The following is a 22,804-nucleotide window of genomic DNA, read 5'->3' as shown; positions in this document are numbered from 1 at the left end:
GCATCTGTAGGGGTATCTGGATGGCTCAGTCAGTAGAGCATGCAACTCTTGATCTTGGAGTCATGAGTTCAAGCCCCACGTTGGGCATGGAACTTATGTAAAAAAAATAATATAAAGCACATCTATATAGTTTATATTATCCTGGAATATTTAGTTCAGAGAATACAATAGCATCACAATAGAGAAAACATCATTAATAGATAAAATATAGTTATTCATTTATTTTTTTACTCATGCATTCACCAGGAAGGTTTTTCAGTGTGTTCTTTTATTTGCAAATAGCTTCTTGGTAACTAAGAGACATTAAATGAAAAATTAAACCGACTTTGCCAGGTGATAAAATTCTGATCCATAACAAACTTTATGTATGAATAAAAGCAGATCTATTTTTTCCATCAAAGAGATATTTCTTTACACTTCTAAATCCAAATGTCTCAATATACACTCCTTGTAGAATTTTTATAAGTGTGTAAAGGTAAATGTACAAATAGTCAAAGAACTATAAAAGAGGGTATTGTGGATTATTTGCAACAATAACTGAAATTATTCTCTCCCATTACCTGTGCCTCTTTGAAATGTGACTTTGTAGTTTATCCCATCAAGAGAAAAAGTCTTTTTCCCACCACAGGGATCTGGGTTGTTCTTGTGACTTCTTTCACAGATAGAATTCAGCAAGAGTGACCTGCCAGTTATGAATGGAGAACTCAAGAGTTATGGCATGCTTCCACTCACTCTCTTGGAACTCTGTCATTATCAAGTAATGACCTCCAAGCTAACCTGTTGAGGGATGAATGACATGTAGCTCAGCCACACTTGTCCCTGCCAACACCTATTTGTCCTATATCCAGACATGTGAGTAAGACTATCCTGTAAGAACCAGCCTATGGCCAACATATTTGCTAAATAAAGACATATGAGCAAACCATTCAATATCAGTCATGGCTGTCCCAGATCAGCAAAACTTTCAACTCAGTCACAGACTCATGAACAATGACAAATTATTGTTTTAAGCGACTACTTTTTTTATCCTCAATGCAGAATTATTGATACAGACCATTAATTTATGTAGTTATCCTGTTTTTGTAAGATTTGGATCACTGGAACGGCATGCAACAGTGTGTGAAAATTATGGATATAAAAATTAAAGTATGAAAAAAAAAATTAAAGTATGTGTTCAAATTGTATATAGAATCATTAGCATAATGGCTTGGTGATTGATGGTCAGAAAATACAAGATATCTAAAATTAGTGTGATACTCTATATAATATTAACAGAGCTGTTTAGAAAAAAAGTCAAAATTTATCTTAATTCTTTGAAAACTGAAAAAAATAGGGTATTATTAGAAAAACATATTTTAAATAATCCTCAATTTTTTCCAACAGTATTTTCTTGTCCAAATATTTACTGAAAAATAGTGAAAAACAATGGGACTCTATGGTAAAACTACATATTCTTTATTTCTCTCCTCATTTAATTTAATTATCCACAAGAGATCAATAAAACATTCAAATGGTAGAAATGTACTTGTAGACAGGAGGACATCAAGGAAATCTGGGAGCAAGGACCCATGTAGAAGTTATAAAGAGAAGTACAAAACTACAGACGTTGGTAATAGTCATTTACTAAATAATTTCCAGTTACCTGAAAGAAAATACAGCCAAAAAGGAATATTAAATACATCTTTGAGGGCAGCCTGGGTGGCAGAGCATCCAGCCTGGGTGGATCAGTGGTTTAGCGCCGCCTTCAGCCCAGGATGTGATCCTGGAGACCTGGAATCGAGTCCCACATCGGGTACCCAGCATGGAGCCTGCTTCTTCCTCTGCCTGTGTCTCTGCCTCTCTCTGTGTGTGTCTGTCATGAATAAATAAATGAAAATCTTAAAAAAAAAATATTTGAGAGGTAACATGGAAAACACCTCATGTGAATGGTCTCAATTTAATGATGCTTCCATATAGTCAAAGCTTATTTTTTAAATGAAAAAGTAGATTAGGGCAGCCCGGGTGGCTCAGTGGTTTAGCGCCGCCTTCAGCCCAGGGCGTGACCCTAGAGACCCAGAGTCCAGTCCCATGTCGGGCTCCCTGCGTGGAGCCTGCTTCTCCCTCTGCCTGTGTCTCTGCCTCTCTCTCTGTGTGTTTCTCTGTGTATTGTATTGAATACAATAAATAAGTAAAATTTTTAAAAATAGAAAAGAAAAAGTAGATTAATGTTGGCCATTTTTAATAGGAAAAATTAAAATTGTTATATACATGTCAGCCTTTTGTGATACTTATGTAACATATTGGTTTTTTTTTGCAGAAGACAAGACCACCAAGTTTTATTTATTCAAAAGGACATTTCCAGTTGCACAAAGAGGCCACAAGTTAGTGTTGTTAAAAAAAAAAAAAATCAAACATCTGCTAATCAAGTGCTGCATTTAATGAAAACCACCTTAGACAGAAAAGGAGACAGGAGAGAACTATAGAGAACTGGCCACTCAGACGTGAGTTTCTGTGGTTGAGCACGTCCCCTCCCTTGACATGCTGGGCACCACTGGACAGCCAGTCACTGTTGTTGAAGCAGCAGAGCTGGAGGTGCTGTCACAGGTCAGCCGACTTGCTGGCCCAATATATGGAACTCAAGGAGGCACTTGGAGATGAGGAACTTGCGGATGTAATATCCCAGGAGGTGGGGGAGGTTGGGAACCGTCCTCCGCTGCAAAGGCTGATCACCCGAGGGCAAATCATCCAAGGGCCCTATGCAGCCTCATTTGGGTCCTGACCAGCTGGACCCTCCGTATTCCAACAGCAAGAAACACTGAGGACAATTAAATTCATGCCTCTCCCTCCCTCTCTCTTCTTCCCTCTAACCCTTCAAAGAAGATATTACAAGGGCAATAGTTCTGGGCTCTCAGGAAACAAGGTCTGGAACCTTCTGGAGGCTGAGAAGCATAAAATGGTGGTGTGGAAATTCCTTTCATCTTATGGCACGGATTTAGGTTAGACTGGATTTCTCCTGCCCTCCCTCCACTTGTGCTCTCTCACCCCCAGATGGACATACTGGCTTAAACAGCACTAGCCTTCAATCTGAACTGGGATTTCCCAGCAGAAGAGATGTTGATTGTTGTCGCCCAGAAGCATCCACTGCACCACCAGTTTTATAGAGGGGTATTCGTTCTTCACTGGCAGTTTGTTCAGGTAGCTGTAGGTCTTATCTTTCTGGATGGGGCAGTTGATTCCACTCTTACAACCATCAGCCTCAGGAATGGAAAAGGGAACTGCGACGCCCAACACGATGCCATGCACCACGGCTTTGCTACTTTGAGATGGAATATTACTGGTGAAGGTGACATTGACACTGTAAGATTGGCCTTTGTGCAGTTTGCAAGGCTGGGTAGGGCATGGGTTCACATTCAGTTCTTTTATAACTCCAACTGCAGAACCACCGTCCTTGAAATGCACGGGCTCCGCCAGGGCCGAGGCGCCGAGCGCCAGGAGCAGGAACGCGGCGACCAAGAGACGCATCGCGGCTAGGCAGGTTCCAAGCGCTCCAGGGAGGAAGAAGCGACAGCCTCAGTCACAAGATAACCTGCCGGGGTGGGCCAGGGGAGGATCTGTAACATATTTTAACCTGAAAATTTGATTCATCTTACTGTCAAATCCAATTATTTGAGAGTAAATTATAGCAGTTGCATTTACATAGTTCTATTTCCTTAATTTATGGTTCAAAACAATCCTTTGAAGTAAATAATTTATTTTCTGAGCAAACACTAGGGCACAAAGATGTTAAGTAACAGCTAGGAAGGACTCAAATGAGAGAGCATGGTTCTAGATTCTGTGTATCTAATGCCAATACCCTAAATCAGATACATTGAGCTGTGTGGAGAGGATGATATTATGTTCTCATTTAAAGTGTTATCTTGCCATGATGGACTGACTATGCTTTTCATGGATGAAGGAATTTGGAATGGCAATACTTCTGTTTTATATTTACTATTCTTCTTTTTTAAAAATATTTTTGTTCACTTATTTGACAGAGAGAGAGAGAGAGAGAGAGAGCACAGTAGGCAGAGTAGCAGGCAGAGGGAGAGGGAGAAGCAGGCTCCCCATGGATCAGGGAGCCTGATGAGGGGGCTGGATCCCAGGACTCTGGGATTATGACCTGAGCCCAAGGCAGACACTTAACCCATTGAGCCACCCAGGCGCCCCTATTTACTATTCTTCTGTCTAAAATAGTATAGTACTTATGCAAATCTATTCAACTTTTATGTGAATATGTGAGTCATAGCAGTTTTCTTTTGCTTTTGAGATTTTTACTTTTTAAAAAACTTTTTCACCCTCTGTTTTCAAGTTCTTAGAAGAATCTGCTCTCTGCTGATTGTAAACCAGATTTTAAAATCTTGCTCTATTTGACTTATCAGAATCTACCCTTCATTATGATTTATGCATATCATTAATAAAAAATGAGGCAACACAACATATTTTGAAATTTTTTGAGATTATCTGGTGAAATATTTAATTGAGCATATTAATTTAATTAAATAAAATAGCTAATGTTGCCTGTCTACTATACTGAGCTGAGAGAATTACATATATTTATATGTAAATACTTCAACATAGTTCAAGAGAATGCAAGGGAAGATGGAGGTGCATGGTAACTAGAATTAAAATGGTTGAGGAATTTAAAATTTGCAAAGATAATTTGAATTTGGCACTATATAAAACTAATTTAGCTGCTTTTCCTTAGAATTAGAAATTGGGAAAGCCTTGACTTGAAGCCAGGTAGCCCAGTTCTTCACCCGTGCATTATGTTGCCATTCAAGGAGAACACGAGTTTCCTCTTGGAATATTGTGTAAATGTTTTGGGTGCTTAAAATTATTTTACTCTTCACTCTTGTTTTGGGGCATTGCATGTCAAAGTTTGCAGGTACAAATTATTGATTTCTGAACCAATTTTTTGCCATTTTAACAACAAAGTGGCAACATAATGGATATGGAAACTATCTCTTTTAATTTTATATTGCATTACTATAGAGGAAAATATAGTTTTAAAATGCAAATATTTAGAATCTATGTCAATTATTCATAATTACAAAGAAAGAAATATGGCTTTTTGCTACCATGGCCCTTAGGAACCTGTCTTACACAGAATAGGAGTTCAATGTTGTGTTCATAGAACACACACACAAATAGTTACACAGATGCACACACATATACACACGTAAGTATCTTTTTTAGTATGTAAATCTGTGATACAAACATGTTTTCTTTTTTGCAAATCCAGGTACTCAAAATGATTATTTATGAGTAAAGAGAAAATGTTATAGCATTGAAGAGATTAAGAAATGCTTAGATTTCTGCTAAAAGAGGTATCACATACAGATTTACAGATAAGATGCCTAACATAATTCAACAGACTGCCAAATGTTCATGGGAGGGAAAAAAATGGATGAATTTTTAGAGTTTGATTTGATCAAAGAGATTACAACTGGATGTGAAGGAGTGCCATAATTTAAAACAATCTTGTTTCTTAAATGAACAATCTGTAGTAAAAAGAATATACTCAAATTAGGTGACTGGTTGATTTTGTATTCTAATAAGCAGTTTTTATGGTGGAATCAGCTGGACTCAGCAAAACAATTATTGGAAATCTATGTATGAGATAATGGTCCAGGGCCAGGTATAATTCTTTATCCTTTGTTTTATTTAAAATGGTAAAATTTTATCCTTCATGGATAGAAATACAAATGGAAACTTCTTGTAACATTAACAATTTGAGTTGATTAATTCTCTAAGAAATGAGAATGTCCATGGATTCACTGGTCTATTTTATATCTGAAAGCATGTATAATTTCAGTCCCTGAAAAAAATCTGTGTGAATTTTGTCTGAGTGAACATCTAGTAGTGACTTATTCACACATCCAGTTAATCCTTTTGGCATTTATAGCATTAAAATTGTATTAAAATGAGGATAATAATTTTCATGTTTAATCTAGTGTAGTATTTAATGAGTGTCATCTCTAATATTTGTAAACTACTAGAATCCAATAAAATCTTAGAATTATGACACAGCTCTCCGATAACATCAGTGCTTTTATTGTACATATGCTAATGGAGTGTCACATGTTAATGAATCCTTCTTTTTATGTTGGATATATTGACCTGAAACCTAACCGGCTAAATGATGCTGATTGGGAAAAGCCCTTTTATTTTCCCCACATAATATTGCTTATTTATGTACTTCTGTAGGCTTTAGAAATATTAGATATGAATCTACTAAGTACAAAAAGAAATTTGAGTTTTATTGATTGCAGTTTCTTAAAGTCAATAGACAAAATCTAAAGAAAAGTAGCTAAACTATTTTTCTATGTAGCCAATTTAAAGTTCTCCTTTGTGAACTTTTATTTTCTTAACCATTTGGATTCTATTTACCAGGCATCCATACCTTCACCTCTATCCTAGCACTGGGTCTTCACTTAGTCATTCCTCAACTAACCCAACTATTTCTTCACACTGAGCAAACATATGAGAACTCCATGGCCATCCACTAGAATACACATGTCCTAAGTCAAATCCACTGATATTTCTATTCCCTTCACTACATAATAGGTTCACATTAAAAATATGTAATAAACTGACATTCAGGGAAGATGGTGGAGTAAGAGGACCCTAAGCTCAGCTTATCCCACAGATACAACTAGATAACATTTAAAATCAGTGTAAGCAACCCAGAAAATGACCTGAAGACTGGCAGAACAGACTCTCCGCAGCTAAATGTAAAGAAGAGGCCACATTGAAGAAGGTAGAAAGAAAAGAGACATGGTCAGGACCTAAACATATCCATGGGACTATCTGTGGGAAGATCACCACAGATACAGAAAGGAAAGAGGACCGGACACTCATAGCAAGCACCTCAGGCACAGGAAACCAGCATGAAAACCAGACGGGCATAGTTTCATTACTTTTTATAGTCAGTGGGTCTCATCACCTGGCACTTTAAAAATCAGTGGGTGTGGTTCTGGGAGAGCCAGGAGGGCAAGAGGAAACTGAGTCCCTGCTCTTAAAGAGATAGCACAACAAACAACCCCACTGAGAGGCAATATAGAAACAGTAGTCTGAAAAATGCCTGGGCTGTAAGGGAGGGAGATTTATTTATTAATCTCAGAGCTTGTGCTGGAGGGGCAGAGATAATTGGGAGACTTCTCCAGGAACAAAATGCTGGTGGGCACAACTTCCCTCTCCCACTGCACAGCATAGATACAGGGACACCTACAGGAACCAGCATAGCACCAAATCTCTCCACCTAACTAACAGTAGGCCCTCAGCAGCATGCTTCTCCAGCCAGGCCCCAGCTCCAAATCCTCTCCACAGCAGACCCTGCAAGGCTTGCTAACACTGTGCACCCTAGGCCCATGTTCTTCTGTGGGCCCGCCCCCTCCAGTAGCCTTGGCCAGACTCCATCTAAAGGAGTGCCACAAGCCTGTCAGTGTACAACCAACCCTGACAGGGGCTGGCACCACTCCAAAATGACTCAGGTCCTGGGGAGAGGGAAAGATAACCACACACACCAGTCTGACTCTGACTCCGGCAGTGGGCTGGGGGCAGACATCTGGTATGACTTCAGGTTACACCCATCAAAGAAATCTTTTCAGGGGACAACACAGGGAAAGTGCTAAGCAGTACAGTGCTGCTGCATTTCTGGAAAATGCCTGGTCTGACTCAACTTAAGCCCAAGGTGGCCCCAGCGTGGCCCCTAACAACACAGGGACTCTTAACTCTGAGAAACGAACAAGGGGTAGTGGAAGGGGAGGTGGGCAGGGGAATGGGGTGACTGGGTGAAGGGCACTGAGGGGAGCACTTGACGGGATGAGCACTGGGTGTTATACTATATGTTGGCAAATCGAACTCCAATAAAAAAGTATACAAAAAACCCCGAACAACACAGGGACTAAAATCTTCCCACAACAGGCAAAGAGAACCATTGTAGATGACTGAACAGAAGCCAAAAGTGGCTAAGCCACAACACCAAGGTACACACAACACACAAGATACCCAGATACCCTTGAAGTGCCAGGTTCTAGTCAACAGGGCACATTGCACTGCAGGGAAAATATTGGGGAAAACCTTAATAATGCCTATACAAAGAAAGTGATTGAATAGACTATGACACATACATATAAGTGAGTACTAAAAAGGTATAAACATTTTTGGGGAGATTTCTGTGAATTGACATGGATTCATTTTCAGTGTATATATTGGTAAGTAAAAAAAAATCTAAGTACAAAAGTACTTGTAGCAGGCTATCATTCACGTAACAATGAGGATGCACACAAGCATACTCAACAAAATAATGGAAAGGACGAAATAGAATCTGATGAGATTGATTACCTATAAGAAGTGGGTGGTTGTAAGAATGAAAGAAGAGAATGGAGTAGTAAAGATAGAAGGGTGACACTTCTCTGATAGTACCTTTTTGTATAGCTTTGACTCTAAACTGTGTTAATGTTGCACATACTCCCAAAATAAATAAAATTAAATTAAGAAAGAGTTAAAAGCAACCCAAAATATGAGAACAAAAAAATAAAATGCAAACAGTAAAAAATGAATCTAACCCTATTAAAATTGAAACTCATAGCCATACTGAAGGGAAAGAAGAAAAGAACTAACCCAACTATGTTTGACAAACAGTAAATGTATCCAGTAAGGCAAAACAGAAACCAGAATACAAATATTCTAGTTGATAAATTTACACTCAAAAGAGTATGAGTTAGAAACACTAAACTACAATATGTGTATGCTAGAGATAAGTAAATACATTGTGGATAATGAGAATTGGGTTTCTCAATGTCAGAGAAATTGTTACAAATAATGAAGGAGAGAAGACTAACATGGACCCTCGGTGTTCTTTGGATTTGGATGTGTCAGTATGAAATAATGAATATTACTATATATAGTGATCAATAGATTTAGAAATAAATAAAGATGAAGTTGTGTGAGGATGGATGGTTAGATGGATAGGTATAATACAGATAGAGATATATTTCTTAGTTCTGTCTGATGAAGGATCTAGAAGCAATGACAACTCAGTAGTAATAAAAGGTCAAACTTAGTGCTACTGTCTTAGTTTTTAAATACTCTTCTCCAATTAAAGAAACCAAGGATTCTTGGAGAAATAATTGATACCAGGGATGGGGTAAGGAAAAGGCAAGATGGCTCAAGATAATCTTGGTACTTCTTGGTACTTCTGGTACTGCCAGAAAGTAAGAAATCACTAGAAAATGTTGGCCTCGTATACAATGAATGTATATATTCCCTCAAAATCAAATGTTGAAATCCTAACCCCCAATGTGATGGTATTAGGAAGTGATTAGGGAGGTAATTAGGTAATGAGGGTGGAGACTTCATGAATGAGATTAGTGCCCTTGTAAAAGAGACCCCAGAGAACACTCTAAATCTTTTTGCCAGGTGAGCATACGATGAGAATTTAGCAGTATACAACCTAGAAGAGGACTCTAACCAGACTTAGGCCATGCTGGCACCCTGGTCAGGGACTTTCAGTCTCCAGAACTGCGATAAGTATTTGTATTTATAAAGCATTCAGTCTATGCTTTTTTTGGTATAGCAGCCCAGACAGGGTGTATGATTAATTAAAAGGTACACAGAAGCTAACTTCTTTGAGTTCCTTTTTAAAAAATATTTCATTTATTTATTCGTGAGAGACACAGAGAGAAAGGCAGAGAGAGAGACACAGAGGGAGAAGTAGGCTCCTGTCAGGGAGCTTGACGTGGGACTGGACCCCAGGCCTGGGATCATGCCCTGAGCCAAAGGCAGACACAACCGCTGAGCCACCCAGGCATCTCATCTTCTTGGAGTTTCTAATGACCAAATCTGGGAATAAATATCCATGAATCCATATTGACATAAATAATTATGTAAATAAATAAATGAGAGAGGGGAAGGACAGCTCTTCCTTTTTTTTTTTTTTAAAGATTTTATTTATTTATTCATGAGAGACACAGAGAGAGAGGCAGGGACACAGGCAGAGGGAGAATCAGGCTCTATGCAGGGAGCCTGATGCGGGACTCGATCCGGGGCCCCAGGATCACACCCTGAGCTGAAGTAGGCACTAAACCGCTGAGCCCCCCGGGCTGCCCATAACACCTCTTCCTTACAGTAGAATTCCAGTTAATAAGTGGAGGAAAAATAATAGAAAATAATAATTAGGTAGATATAACAATAATAATTGTTATAAGCAGGAATCATTGGTGGTTACTAAAATTTACGGGTTGGGACACCTGGGTGGATCAGTGGTTGAATGTCTGCCTTCAGCTCAGGGTGTGATCCCGGAGTCCTGGGATCGGGTCCGGCATCAGCCTCACTGCGTGGAGCCTTCTTCTCTCTGCCTGTGTCTCTGCCTCTCTGTCTCTCATGAATAAATAAATAAATCTTTAAAATAATAAAATAATAAAATAAAATAAAGTAAAATAAAATAAAATTTACCGGTAAAAGCAGGAGGAATAGGCTATTTATATAGTCTTAACTTATCATCATTAAATATTAATGACAAAGGGGGAAATTTGGCCAACACGACCTAAATTGAGGGACTAAAGTTAACATAAATATTTATATATGTTGATATCACATAGCCCCAGAAATGATACATTAGCAAAGGGACATTGTCACTTCTGTTGTATTTGTGCCAAAAAATGTGTAATCTCTATCTAATCACTTTACAAAATAACTGGCCAATAATCTTCAAAAGTGTCAAGGTCTTGAAAGACCAAGTAAGGCTGAGGAACTATCATCTAATAGAGGACTTAAGGGGACACAAAAATTGATGCACGTGATTCTGAATTAGAATGTAGACTACAGGGCACCACGGGTGGCTCAGCGGTTTAGCGCCGCCTTCAGCCTAGGGCGTGATCCTAGAGACTGGGGATCGAGTCCCACGTGGGGCTCCCTGCATGGAGCCTGCTTCTCCCTCTGCCTGTGTCTCTGCCTCTCTCTCTCTCTCTCTATGTCTATCATGAATAAATAAATAAAATCTTTTTTTTAAAAAAAGAATGTAGACTACAGAAGAGGCATAAAGTAGAAGACTGGGAGCAAATAACTGTAGTCTCTAGATTAGTTAGTAGCATTGGATCAGTGTTAATTTCCTGATGCTATAATAAGGTTATGTAAGATAAAACCATTTTGGTTTAGCTCAACGAAGGACATTTAGGTACTTTCTATACTATTTTTGCAACTTTTCTGTAAAATTTAAAATATTTAAAATGTTAAAAGGTAAAAAAAAAATCATTCAGTGTTAAAAATGGAAAATTTAAACCAGATTAAGAACAAGACATAAGTCATGATTTTTTGGATAAACTGGGAGTATGCTCTCCCTATATGATGAAACTAAATTATATCACAAACATAAGAAGTATTTCAGAAAATAAGAGCCATTATAATTAAAAATTGTATATGATAAATACTTATAACAACATATATTCAGCAGAGGTGAGTTAGAGAAATCTACTTCTTCAATATATTATTCCCATATAATAACAAAATATCAACATAGCTGTAACTTATTCTATAATAGCAGCTAGTTCATAAAAATGTAGATTTAACAGAAATAAGATAACTATTATATTTACAGATAACATTTGAATCTGTAATTTTCAGTTGAAGAATATTTCAAATTTCACATTATGTAAGTTGCCCTATGATTGAGGTGAAATATTGATATCTTATTATCACAACTATCATATTTTCAATTCAGAATTTTAGAGTAAGTGCTTAAAAACTTATTTTGTAGTTTTGGATTTTATTTTCCCTGAGTAGCTGATTCATCCAAAGTTTGATGTGAAATGCTAATATCACCTCCATATCCTATTAAAAAAAAAATCTCTGTCCTGCCAGAGGTTTTTTTTTTTTCATGTAATATTCTACCTCATAGCAAGAAGTAAAATAAGTCAAGTCACACTTATATAACACTTTTCCTCCAGAGAGCCTAAAATTTTCCACAATTATTTCACATTTCAGATGTTTTACTTATATAAATAACATCTGAATATTTTGTCCTCATATATATTTTCTGACTTACCTTTGCCTTCTCATTTAACTTATCATCATTTTGCTTAGTGTGTGCCTCCTCTCCTAGTCTTATTCTCTGTCATTTTTTACCATGTCAAACTTATCTCTCCTTCCTTTAATTTCTTTCCTTAGCCATATTCTGATCCATTGTCCTGTGTAGCACTGCTTGCCTGAAATAACTTATTATTTTCTAAATCGAAAATCTACTTCCTTCTCTTCGGATGTGACCCACTTATTCTGGAACTGCTATTAAAAATTGGAAAAGGACAATAATAACTAATTCTTAGACCCTTTCAGGATTTGTATTTAGTGTATTTATAGTTTCATTTTTTTCATATAACAGATTTAATGTAAATTTATGAATTGAGCGATTTTGGAAATTCATGTTTGTGTTAGATCAACCATTGGCTATTTTTTTAAAAGATTTTATTTATCCATTCATAGAGACACAGAGAGAGAATGAGAGGCAGAGACACAGAGAGAGAATGAGAGGCAGAGACACAGGCAGAGGGAGAAGCAGGCTCCGTGCAGAGAGCGGGACGTGGGATTCCATCCAGGGTCTCCAGGATCACACCCTGGGCTGCAGGCGGCGCTAAACCGCTGCGCCACCAGGGCTGCCCCCTATTTTTTTTTTTTTTTTTTAATGTAGCACAGCATAGCAACTAGAATGCCAGAGGTCAAATCCTGCCTCCAATACTTGGTAACTGTGTAGACTTAGGGAATGTTAGAAAAATATGCTGGTAGTTTTAAAAAGAAATAATTTCTTGAAACTAAAACAAAAAAATCTGACAAATAATAAATGGTATATAATTTTTTAAAAAATTAACAAAGTCCACTTCTACTCCACTTCCACAAGCTAAAAGTGGAGTAGCTTGTATAATATTAATCCCCTCACAGATAGCACCTATAAACAAAATAGTGAAGCAAACAAAACTAAAATGAAACAAACAAAAACAATTGTTTAAAGGTAATGGTGAACAATCGAAAGCAGGCAGAAACTCAGAAAGTGGAAGGAAACCACACCTGAAAGAAGGGATTTACACTAGGTAACATTAAAGTTTAAATAGGTTTTTATAAGGGCAGCCACCCCAGATTATGGACAACATGAAATCACTAGAACTCAAAAATAAAGGTGTTATCTTGTTGGCAAAAGCAGTCAGAGAATGGAGGTTCAGGCTGCAAGAGCATCTAAAATGGAATGTGAGAAGTCAAAAAACAAAAGGAACCATGCAAGCAAAAGCATCAAAATATGCCTAAAATCATAGAAGAAAATAAGGAAGAGAAGGCTTAAGGAACTGAGCAGACATTAACTCACTTCCCATAATGAAGAAGACATATTTAACAGCCTTTTATTTATTTTTTTTAAAGATTTTATTTATTTATTCATGAGAAACAGAGAAGGGGAGAGAGAGAGGGGCAGAGACACGGGCAGAGGGAGAAGCAGGCTCCATGCAGGGAGCCTGACGTGGGACTCGATTCCGGGTCTCCAGGATCACACCCTGGGCAGACCGGGCTGCCCTAACAGCCTTTTAAAACAAAAAATAAAATCAACACTTAACAGAGGAAGATAAAATCAGACTATTTATAATGTAACATTCACAAGTCAAGCAAAGAAATGGGAAAATGTGACCTGTAATGATGAGTCAAAGAGTAAAAGTAGTTAATACACACAGACTCTGAGTTAACTTAGATGTTTTAATAAACAAATTAGGACTTACAACTATGGTAAATGTGTTTCAGTATTTTAAGGAAAAAATGGTCTAAATGAGTAAATAGATATGGAAAAATAAGTGAATAGATACAGAAAAATAACATATTCTAGATTTAAATGTACAAAATTTAAAAATCTCTTTAAAGGGTTAACAGGAAAAAGAAGGTGACAGAAGAAAAAGGTCAGTGAATTTAAAGATCGATCAACAGAAAGAATAAAACCTGAAGAAAATGGAAGGTAAAGACTAAAAAAAAGAACACTACCTCAGTGATATGTAGGACAATATCAAACAGTTTAACATATATGTTTGCATTCCCCAAAAGAGAGAAGAAAGAGAATGGAATAGAAAAATATATAAAGGCATAATAGCTGAAAGTTACAAATTTTGTGAAAAACTCAAACTGACAAATCCAAGAGTCCCATCAAGCCCAAAGAGGAATAAACAAGAAAATCAGATCTAAGTACAGCATATCTGATTTCTCATTAGAAACAACAGAGGCCAGAAATCAAAGGAATCACATATTTGAAGTGCAAGAAGTAAGAAAAAAAGTCAACCTATAATTTTATACCAAAAGAAAATATCTTTCAAAACACATATCTTAAGATAAATAAAAATTGACAGAATTTGTTGCCAGCAGAACTAGAATTCAAAAGTTTCAAAAGAAAGTTCTTTGGTCCAATGGGAAGTTGTACCTGGTGCAACTCAAATATACAAAAGATAAACAACACTAGACATGGTGAATATATGGAGAAACTTAGTGTTTTCCTTTCTGAACTTAATTAAAAATATTTAAACCTTTCCAGGAGAAAAATAAAATATTGTGAGATTTATAATTTGTATAGATGTAATACTATAATAATAGCATATAGAATGGTTCTTGAATTTTATGTAAAGTGATAAACTATTTACTTTGAGAGAATTTTATAACTTAAGTATGAGCATTTTAATCCATAGAGAAAATACAATAAAAACACAATAATGCAAAGAGGGTATTACTAAAAGCCACTAATAGAATTGCAATGGGTTTAAAAAAAATATTCAAATAGGGCAGCCCAGGTGGCTCAGCGGTTTAGCGCAGCCTTCAGTCCAGGGTGTGATCCTGGGGACCCGGGATCAATCCCACATCAGGCTCCCTGCATGGATCCTGCTTCTCCCTCTGCCTGTGTCTCTGCCTCTCTCTCTCTCTCTCTGCCTCTCATGAATAAATAAATAAAATCTTTAAAAAATATTCAAACAATCATAAGGAAGGCAGTTAATAAGGAAAAGGAAAACAAAGAACAGAGGTGATAAAACATAAATAGCAAAATAATAGGTATAACTCAAAACATATGGAGAAAAAGAATAATACTACAAATGCAAGTTATTTCATAATGATCAGTTAATTCACAAGAAAAATATAAAAGTGACAAATGTGTATTTGCTTAATAAAAGAGTTTAAAAATGAATTGTAATGAGTTGAATTGTGCCTTCCCCAAAAGAAGATATGTTGAAGTCCAAACCTCAAGTATCTTAGATTGTGACCTTTTTTGAAATACTGTCATTGTAGATATAGTTAGTTTTGTTAGCATGATGTCATACTCAAGTAGGATGTACCTTTAATCTAATGTCATTGGTGTCCTTATAAGAAGATGGCCATGTGAAGATCCAGAGACATAGAGAGAATAGTGTGTAAAGATAGAGGCAGAGATTAGAGTTATGCTCTACAAGACAAAAAATGCAAAGGGTTATTGGTCATCCCTAGGATTTGAAGAGAGGCCTGGAATACTCCCTCCCTTAGATCCCTCAGAAAGAATCAACACTACAACAATCTGGTTTCAGACTTCTGACCTCCATAATGTTTATGAATAAAATTCTGTTTCAAACCATTAAGTCTGTGATACTTTGTTATGGCCATTTAGGAAGCTAATGCATACATGAAGCAAAAGCTGACACAGTCCAAACAGCAGACATATCCACAAATTTTGAGTTTTAGTATACCTTTATTAGTGATTGATAAAGCTAGCAAAAAAAGTAAGGGTAGCAAAGAGATAAAAACATTCTTTTTTTTTTTCATCTTAACCAACTCAACCATATTGTGTTTAATAGTCCACTACAATCAGTAGTTTTAGAATACACATACTTTTAAGGCTCACATAGAATGTTCAATACATATAAAAATATTTAAATACTACAGATTATCCTTCCTAGCCACAAGGGAATATGATTCAAAATAATAAGAAAAAAATAAACACAAAACCTTCAAATGTTTAAAAATTGATCAAGACATTTTAAAATCCCCACATGTTAAAGAATAAATCAGAAGAAATAAAATATTTCAAGTTAGATGACAAAAATATTTCTGCTTTTGTTATGGAAGAACTCAAGCAGAAATTACAGGGAAAGTGGTAGCTTTATTTTTTAAATTTTTTTGAAAGTTGTAGTTTTAAATGCTTATATTGAATCAACACTAGTAGTTTAATTTCCATTTCAAGAAGTCAGAAAAGGAGAGAGCAAATTAAATATAAAATAAGAAAAAGAAAGGAAATAACAAGAACACAGACAAAAATAGAGAAAACTTGATAAAACCAAGTTTATTTTTCTGAAAGAGTAATAAAATAATTGTTAAATTGCTAGCAAGAATAATCAAGAGGAAAAGAAAGCATAATTTATGAATAACAGAAATAAAAGATATAACCATTTAGCCTACAGACATCGAAGTATAATAAGAGAATCTTTTTTAAAAGCATTATGAAAAAAAAAGCGTATGACAATAAATTTGATCACTTGGATGAAAAGGACGAATTTGTTAAAACCACAGTTTTCCAAAGGTGATATAAGAATTAAGGGAGGCTCTGCCTGTGTCTCTGCCTCTCTCTCTCTCTCTCTCTCTGTGTGACTATCATAAATAAATAAAAATTAAAAAAAAAAAAAGAATTAAGGGAGGGGAGCCCCAGTGCCGCAGCGGTTTAGCGCCGCCTTCGGCCTGGGGTGTGATCCTGGAGACCTGGGATCGAGTCCCACTTCAGGCTCCCTGCATGGAGCCTCTTTCTGCCTGTGTCTCTGCCTCTCTCTTTCTCTCTGTGTCTGTCATGAATAAATAAATAAAATCTTTTTTAAAAAATAATTAAGAGAAAATATGCATAATTCTATATTTATTAAATAAGTTACATTTTCAAAACAAAAGAAATTTAGGCCCAGATGGTTTTAGTGCAGAATTCTATAAACCACTTAAAAAGAAAATAATACCAATCTTACAAAAACGGTTTTATTTTATTTTATTATTTATTTTATTTATTTAAAAGATTTTATTTATTTATTCATGAGAGACATAAATATATATATAGAGAGAGGCAGAGACACAGGCAGAGGGAGAAGCAGGCTCCATGCAGGGAGCCCGACGTGGGACTCAATCCTGGTTCTCCAGGATCACGCCCTGTGCTGAAGGCGGTGCTAAGCCGCTGAGCCACCAGGGCTGCCCACGAAAACTATTTTAAAAAATTGAGAAAGTAGGAAAATTTAGCCACTTGTAATATGACACCAGTATAACCTGTAACAAAACCTGTGAAAAATCCTAAAACAGAAAAATTGCACTTATGTCCCTCATTAACCTAGAAGCAAAACTCTTTAAAAATAAGAAAGTCTAACCTATTATCATATGCTTCATGTCCAAGTGAGATTCATCCCAGCAATTCGTGGTTTGTTTAACAATAAAAAATTAGGATTTTTTTACCACATTAGCAAAATAAAGCAGAAAAACACTTGGTCATTAAATAGACACAGATAAAAGCTATTAAAAAATTCAACACTCATTTATAATAAAAACTTGCAAAAGCTAGGTATAGAATACTTTCTCACTTTGATATAAAGTATGTATGAGAACCCTTCATCTAAAATTATGCTGCAAAATGAAATATTGAAAACATACCCCTTAATTTCCAAAATAAAGGAAGGGTGTCATCAATTTCACTTAGGTATTTACCTAATAATTATGAAAATAGGTGTTTACTAAGACTTCTACAGGAAAGTTCATCACAGCTTGTTTCCTAATTATGAAAAACTTTAATAAACAATCCAATTTTCCATCAACATGAGAATGGATAAATCAATTGTAGTATATTAATATGAGAAATAAGATAAAGTAATTAAAAGGAAAAAAATATTCATTCCTTCCACCATAGGCATGAATCTCACAGACATTATGCTGCACAAAAGAAAGCGGTTATAATAGTACATGCTGCATTATTTCATTTACATGAAGTTCTAGTACACTTAAATCCTCTCTCTTTCTGTGTCTCTCATTAATAAATAAATAAAAAAAAATCTAAAAAAGATCAATCATCAAATAAGTTGTTTTTTGGAAAAAGGAATTCATTGGAAAAGGTCATGAGAATATTCTAGAGTGATGAAAATATTCTATATCCTAATTCATTTGTTGGTTATACAGTTACATACATTTATCAGAACTCATTAAATTTTATAATGAGGATTTGTATATTTCACTATGTTTAAAAATAAATATTGAACTATAATTTAGGGTTACTTTCAGCAGTAGCATGGGCTTTGTTAACTCTGAAATTGTTTTCTGTGTATTCTAGACAAGTAAATATATTGAAGATAATTGAGATGCAAGTTTCTTACTATTGAAGAATGAGGTTACTTATATGAAAAAAGAAACATGTACCTTGTACTATTAGACTGGAATTGGAAGTTTTAATATAAAGTTAAACTGCTTGTTAAGAGATTTAAAAAGGAATGACATATGAGTAGCAAAGAGCGTACCCAGTACATTGACCTTGGTTTCTAAATGCCATTATTTAGGGCTAGTATAGGAAAAATAAAAACGAGCCTAGAACATACTTTTGCACCACAGAATAGTAAAGACTCAAAGAAATATGGATATATCCAAAGAATACAGGAGACTAACCTGAGAAAATGTGAACATCAAGATAAATAATAGTATTCATGGGTTATAAATCATTAAAGAAAATAAAAATCCATTAGCCCATGCTGTTGAATAAATTAACAATCAAATGGATTAGGATTTATAACTTTCAAAGGTGTTTTTTTTAAAGATTTTATTTATTTATTCATGAGAGACAGAGACAGAGAGAGAGAGACACAGAGAGAGGCAGAGACACAGGCAGAGGGAGAAGCAGGCTCCACGCAGGGAGTCCGACGTGGGACTCAATCCCGAGTCTCCAGGATCACACCCTGAGCTGAAGTAGGCACTAAACCGCTGAGCCACCCAGGCTGCCCAGATTTATAACTTTCAATTAATGAACAAATTTTATAGGTTAGGGATCATATGCATTTATTTGATCTCCTTATAATTATGTTGCAGGTTAAGAATAATTATTCTTGCTACAATATGAAAGTCAGAGACTGAAATATATTGAGTAAATTTTTACATAATACATATTTAATGCTAGGCAATCCAGGATTTACATGTTGCTCTGAAACCTAATTTTCTCTATCCTGTACCTTCCTTTCTCTTAAATAAACAGCTAACCTTGGTTCATTGAATTAACTTCTTTTGAAACAACTGTAGTTAATATCTGAAGGTAAACTTTTTAATAAGCTAGATAAAATATGAAAAACTCTACCATTCCATCTAACAAAAACAATATTAAGTATATAAAAGTACTCCCTGTCTTGGCATTCTACTAATATTAAGAAAATCTGAACACTTTGGAAGATTTAAATTTTTTTGAATGATCTCCTAGTTACTAAGATATCCATAGTAATCAAAATCACTTACCGCTCCCCACTCTGTATACACATGTATATGCTTTAACCTCTTTTCTTTTAATGAAATAATTGTAAAGATCACTCATTTTGAAACACTTACAGGATGAGTTGAGTCTTTCAGAGAATCTTCTTTACATGTTTTCAGGTGGTTACTTCATTGGGTTGTAAGTGCAAACTGGCTACCCTAAGTTTGCATGTCTAGAACCCACATATTTTAAAAGTTGTTCCAGCCGAGGGGTGGGAGTGAATGGGTGACGGGCACTGGGTGTTATTCTGTATGTTAGTAAATTGAACACCAATAAAAAATAAATTAAAAAAAAAAAAGTTGTTCCAGCCGATATGATTCATAAGTGACCCTAATGTATATACTTGGAATTGCTAATAAATATGATTTATAGTGAATTTCAGATTCTGAGAGAGATGAAAACCTAGACTTAGACTACAGAACTCCCAATATGTTTAGAGGTCCAATAAAAACATTTTCATATATATAATAAGTGGTTTTGATGTAAGACCAAACCTCAAGCTTTGAGTTACTTTTAAATGACTAATTGCAAACCTATTGTAGGGTATGCCGTTTTGCTAGTAAGTCTATTTTTAGATTAAATACAGATGATAAAATATTTGTGATTTCTATTATTGGCATAACATGCAAAATTAATTTTGCATTCCAGATTTGTCATTTACCTCTTTTTATAACCAGTCATATTTGTGATTCCCCAGACCTCCCAGACACCTTAAAATATTTGTTTTTTTATAGACATCTTTATTTTTGGGCACTGCAGACATTCAACAAGGAAAAGGAAATTAAAAGGTTAAAAAAACCCTAAATTTATATACACATAAATTATAGATAACTACCACTAAATATTTTGTGTATATAATCAGGAAAAATATGAGAATACAAATATTTCACCTATCAAATTGGCCCTTATACATCTTCTGGAAACTCAACACAGATCTAATCTGCTAACTTCTAAAAGTTCCTAATTTGGACAACTCACTTCCAATTTAACAGAATGTATTACATCCCCAAAATAAGTCTGTTTACTAAAACTCTTCTCAGTTGTGTACAATTAATCTTTCCAGTCAGAAACATTGAGGTTTTTCACTAATAGAAATTCAGCAAAAAAGAAAAACGTTTATTTAAATTTCTGCTGTTTTTGACATCAGAAATATATTTTATGAATTTGATTTATTAAATATTAGCTGGATTTGCCTATTTATTGCTAAGTTTTGAGCTATTCAGAAATTCCTTAATTTCTAGGTTTAAGAAGTTCTTTTCATGACTTTTTACAGCAAGGTATTGTGTTTTATTGATCACTTAATCTTACTGAGTTCAAGGGTATGATCTTGTGTGTATGGGTGTGATGTGTGTGTGAATGTGTGTGTGTGATTTGTATATGTACCCGAGTGTTCTCTAATCAGATCAAAACAATACAAAAGAAAGTCTAGGGTGAACCTCTTTCTTTTCTAAAACTGTTAGTTTCTAAATATTAAGTGGCAGCCAAGTCTAAAGTGGCTTGATACATAAACTATGCCTGAAACACTCTAGAATTTCAATTTCCTTAAACTTAAAATGAAACATTTCTGCATTGATATTTCAAGCTCCTGATAGTCTTTATAAGTGCATATTAGGCAGTGATTTCCAAAATGAAGAAAAATATCAAAATCAAATTACTGTCAAATAATTCTATTCAGGAAGTAGAGCCATCTGGTTGTATATGCGTAATTTAGGGCCTTTCTCCAGATGTGTGCCCTTCCTATACCAGGCAAAATGTTATTTCCTCATCAGCTTAGATCCAACTAAAATAATTAATAAAGGAGAAAAACAAAAAATAAATAAATAAAAATAAAAATAAAAAAAGGAGAAAAACAGGGCAGCCCGGGTGGCTCAGTGGTTTAGCGCCACCTTCAGCCTAGGGCCTGATCCTGGGGACCCAGGATCGAGTCCCATGTTGGGCTCCCTGCATAGAGCCTGCTTCTCCCTCGGCCTCTCTCTCTCTCGCTCGCTCTTGCTCTCGCTCTGTGTGTGTGTGTGTGTGTGTGTGTGTGTGTGTGATGAATAAATAAATAAAATCTTTAAAAAAATAAAAATAAAAAAGGAGAAAAACAGATATGTTTTCCCTCCAAAGTATGCACTCTTTATTACTCAATTTCATTGGCATAAAGAAACATAACATTTTATTTCAAATGTGCTTTTGAAAAAAATCATAAAACAAATATGTATAGGATGCTATTGGTATCCCTTTCAATACTTTGTTGGCAACCTGAGTAACGTTGCAGCTGAGAAAAATCCCTAGCATGCTGAAAGCTTTCATTCAAAACACCGGTCTCTATATTTTTTCTTCTCTGTGTGAAGAATTTCTCCAAGAAAATGGGGCTTGCTCAGTTGCAAGCTGGTCATGTTGGGTATTTAAGCCCATGCATCTCTTCCCATAGAGTTCTGAGTCAGTGAGGGATGGGAATCAGTAAAGAAGGGCCTACAGATGCTTCGGCTGTATCAGCCACCCGGGCTACCACTGGCGTAATTCAAAGTCATGTTTTTTGTTTGTTTGTTTGTTTGTTTGTTTTTTAGATTTTATTTGTTTATTCATGAGAGGCAGAGACATAGGCAGAGGGAGAAGCAGGTTCCCTGCAGGGAGCCTGATTTGAGACTCCATCTCTCAGGACCACACCTTGAGCCAAAGGCAGACACTCAACCATTGAGCCACCCAGGTGTCCTCCAAGTTATGTTCTACATGGTGCCTTAGAGGGCTCCTTTTGGATTAAGCCCCAGTTTCTCTGAGAAAAAAAGTTCTTGTTACCACATCTTTTGTTGACCTTTTCTTATTTTTTGTTTTACCTTCCTCATTCGTTTCCTTTGATCTTCTCCAAATAAATTACCTATACTCAAATCTTTGTTTCACCCTTTACTTTTGAAAGAACCCAAACTAACAAAGTGTTTACCCAATTTAGAGAGACAAATTAATATCTATGATGCTTTCATGGTGAAAAAGAAGGATGCAAGATTTTATTTGCTGTGAAATTTCAATCACCATTACCAATTCTTTGAGCCCTGTACATGCCCTTTTCTGTTTGACTTGCTGTGCAAGGGGGATGCATTACATATCTGGGAAGTTTGATCCAACGCTTCAATACCTCTATGATATACTCTCCTGTAGTAATGCTGGACTCATGCTGAAAATATTAAACATTTCCATCTCATAAAGGGAAGTCTTTGTAGCTAGTTTTCCTAAAGATTAATAGTTTGCAGCCCTGAGAGATTTGTGTAAGATATACTAAAAGAGCTTGCATTGACAAATAAAGAG

General features: G+C 35.7%; 1 protein-coding gene across 1 annotated transcript; it reads right to left on the bottom strand.

Annotated features, from left to right (window-relative positions):
• Nucleotides 1-2,372: 2,372 nt before the first annotated feature.
• Nucleotides 2,373-3,586, bottom strand: LOC112654885 (NPC intracellular cholesterol transporter 2-like). The gene has a single exon (XM_035711836.2). It carries the CDS (start codon nt 3,499-3,501, stop codon nt 3,052-3,054), a length of 450 nt encoding a protein of 149 aa, XP_035567729.1. The 5' UTR covers nt 3,502-3,586; the 3' UTR covers nt 2,373-3,051.
• Nucleotides 3,587-22,804: the final 19,218 nt, after the last annotated feature.

This window comes from Canis lupus, chromosome X (assembly GCF_003254725.2).
Source record: "Canis lupus dingo isolate Sandy chromosome X, ASM325472v2, whole genome shotgun sequence".
In the NCBI taxonomy this organism is placed as follows: domain Eukaryota; kingdom Metazoa; phylum Chordata; class Mammalia; order Carnivora; family Canidae; genus Canis; species Canis lupus.
Note: the sequence above shows the minus strand (reverse complement) of the source record. Positions and strands in the feature narration are given on the sequence as shown.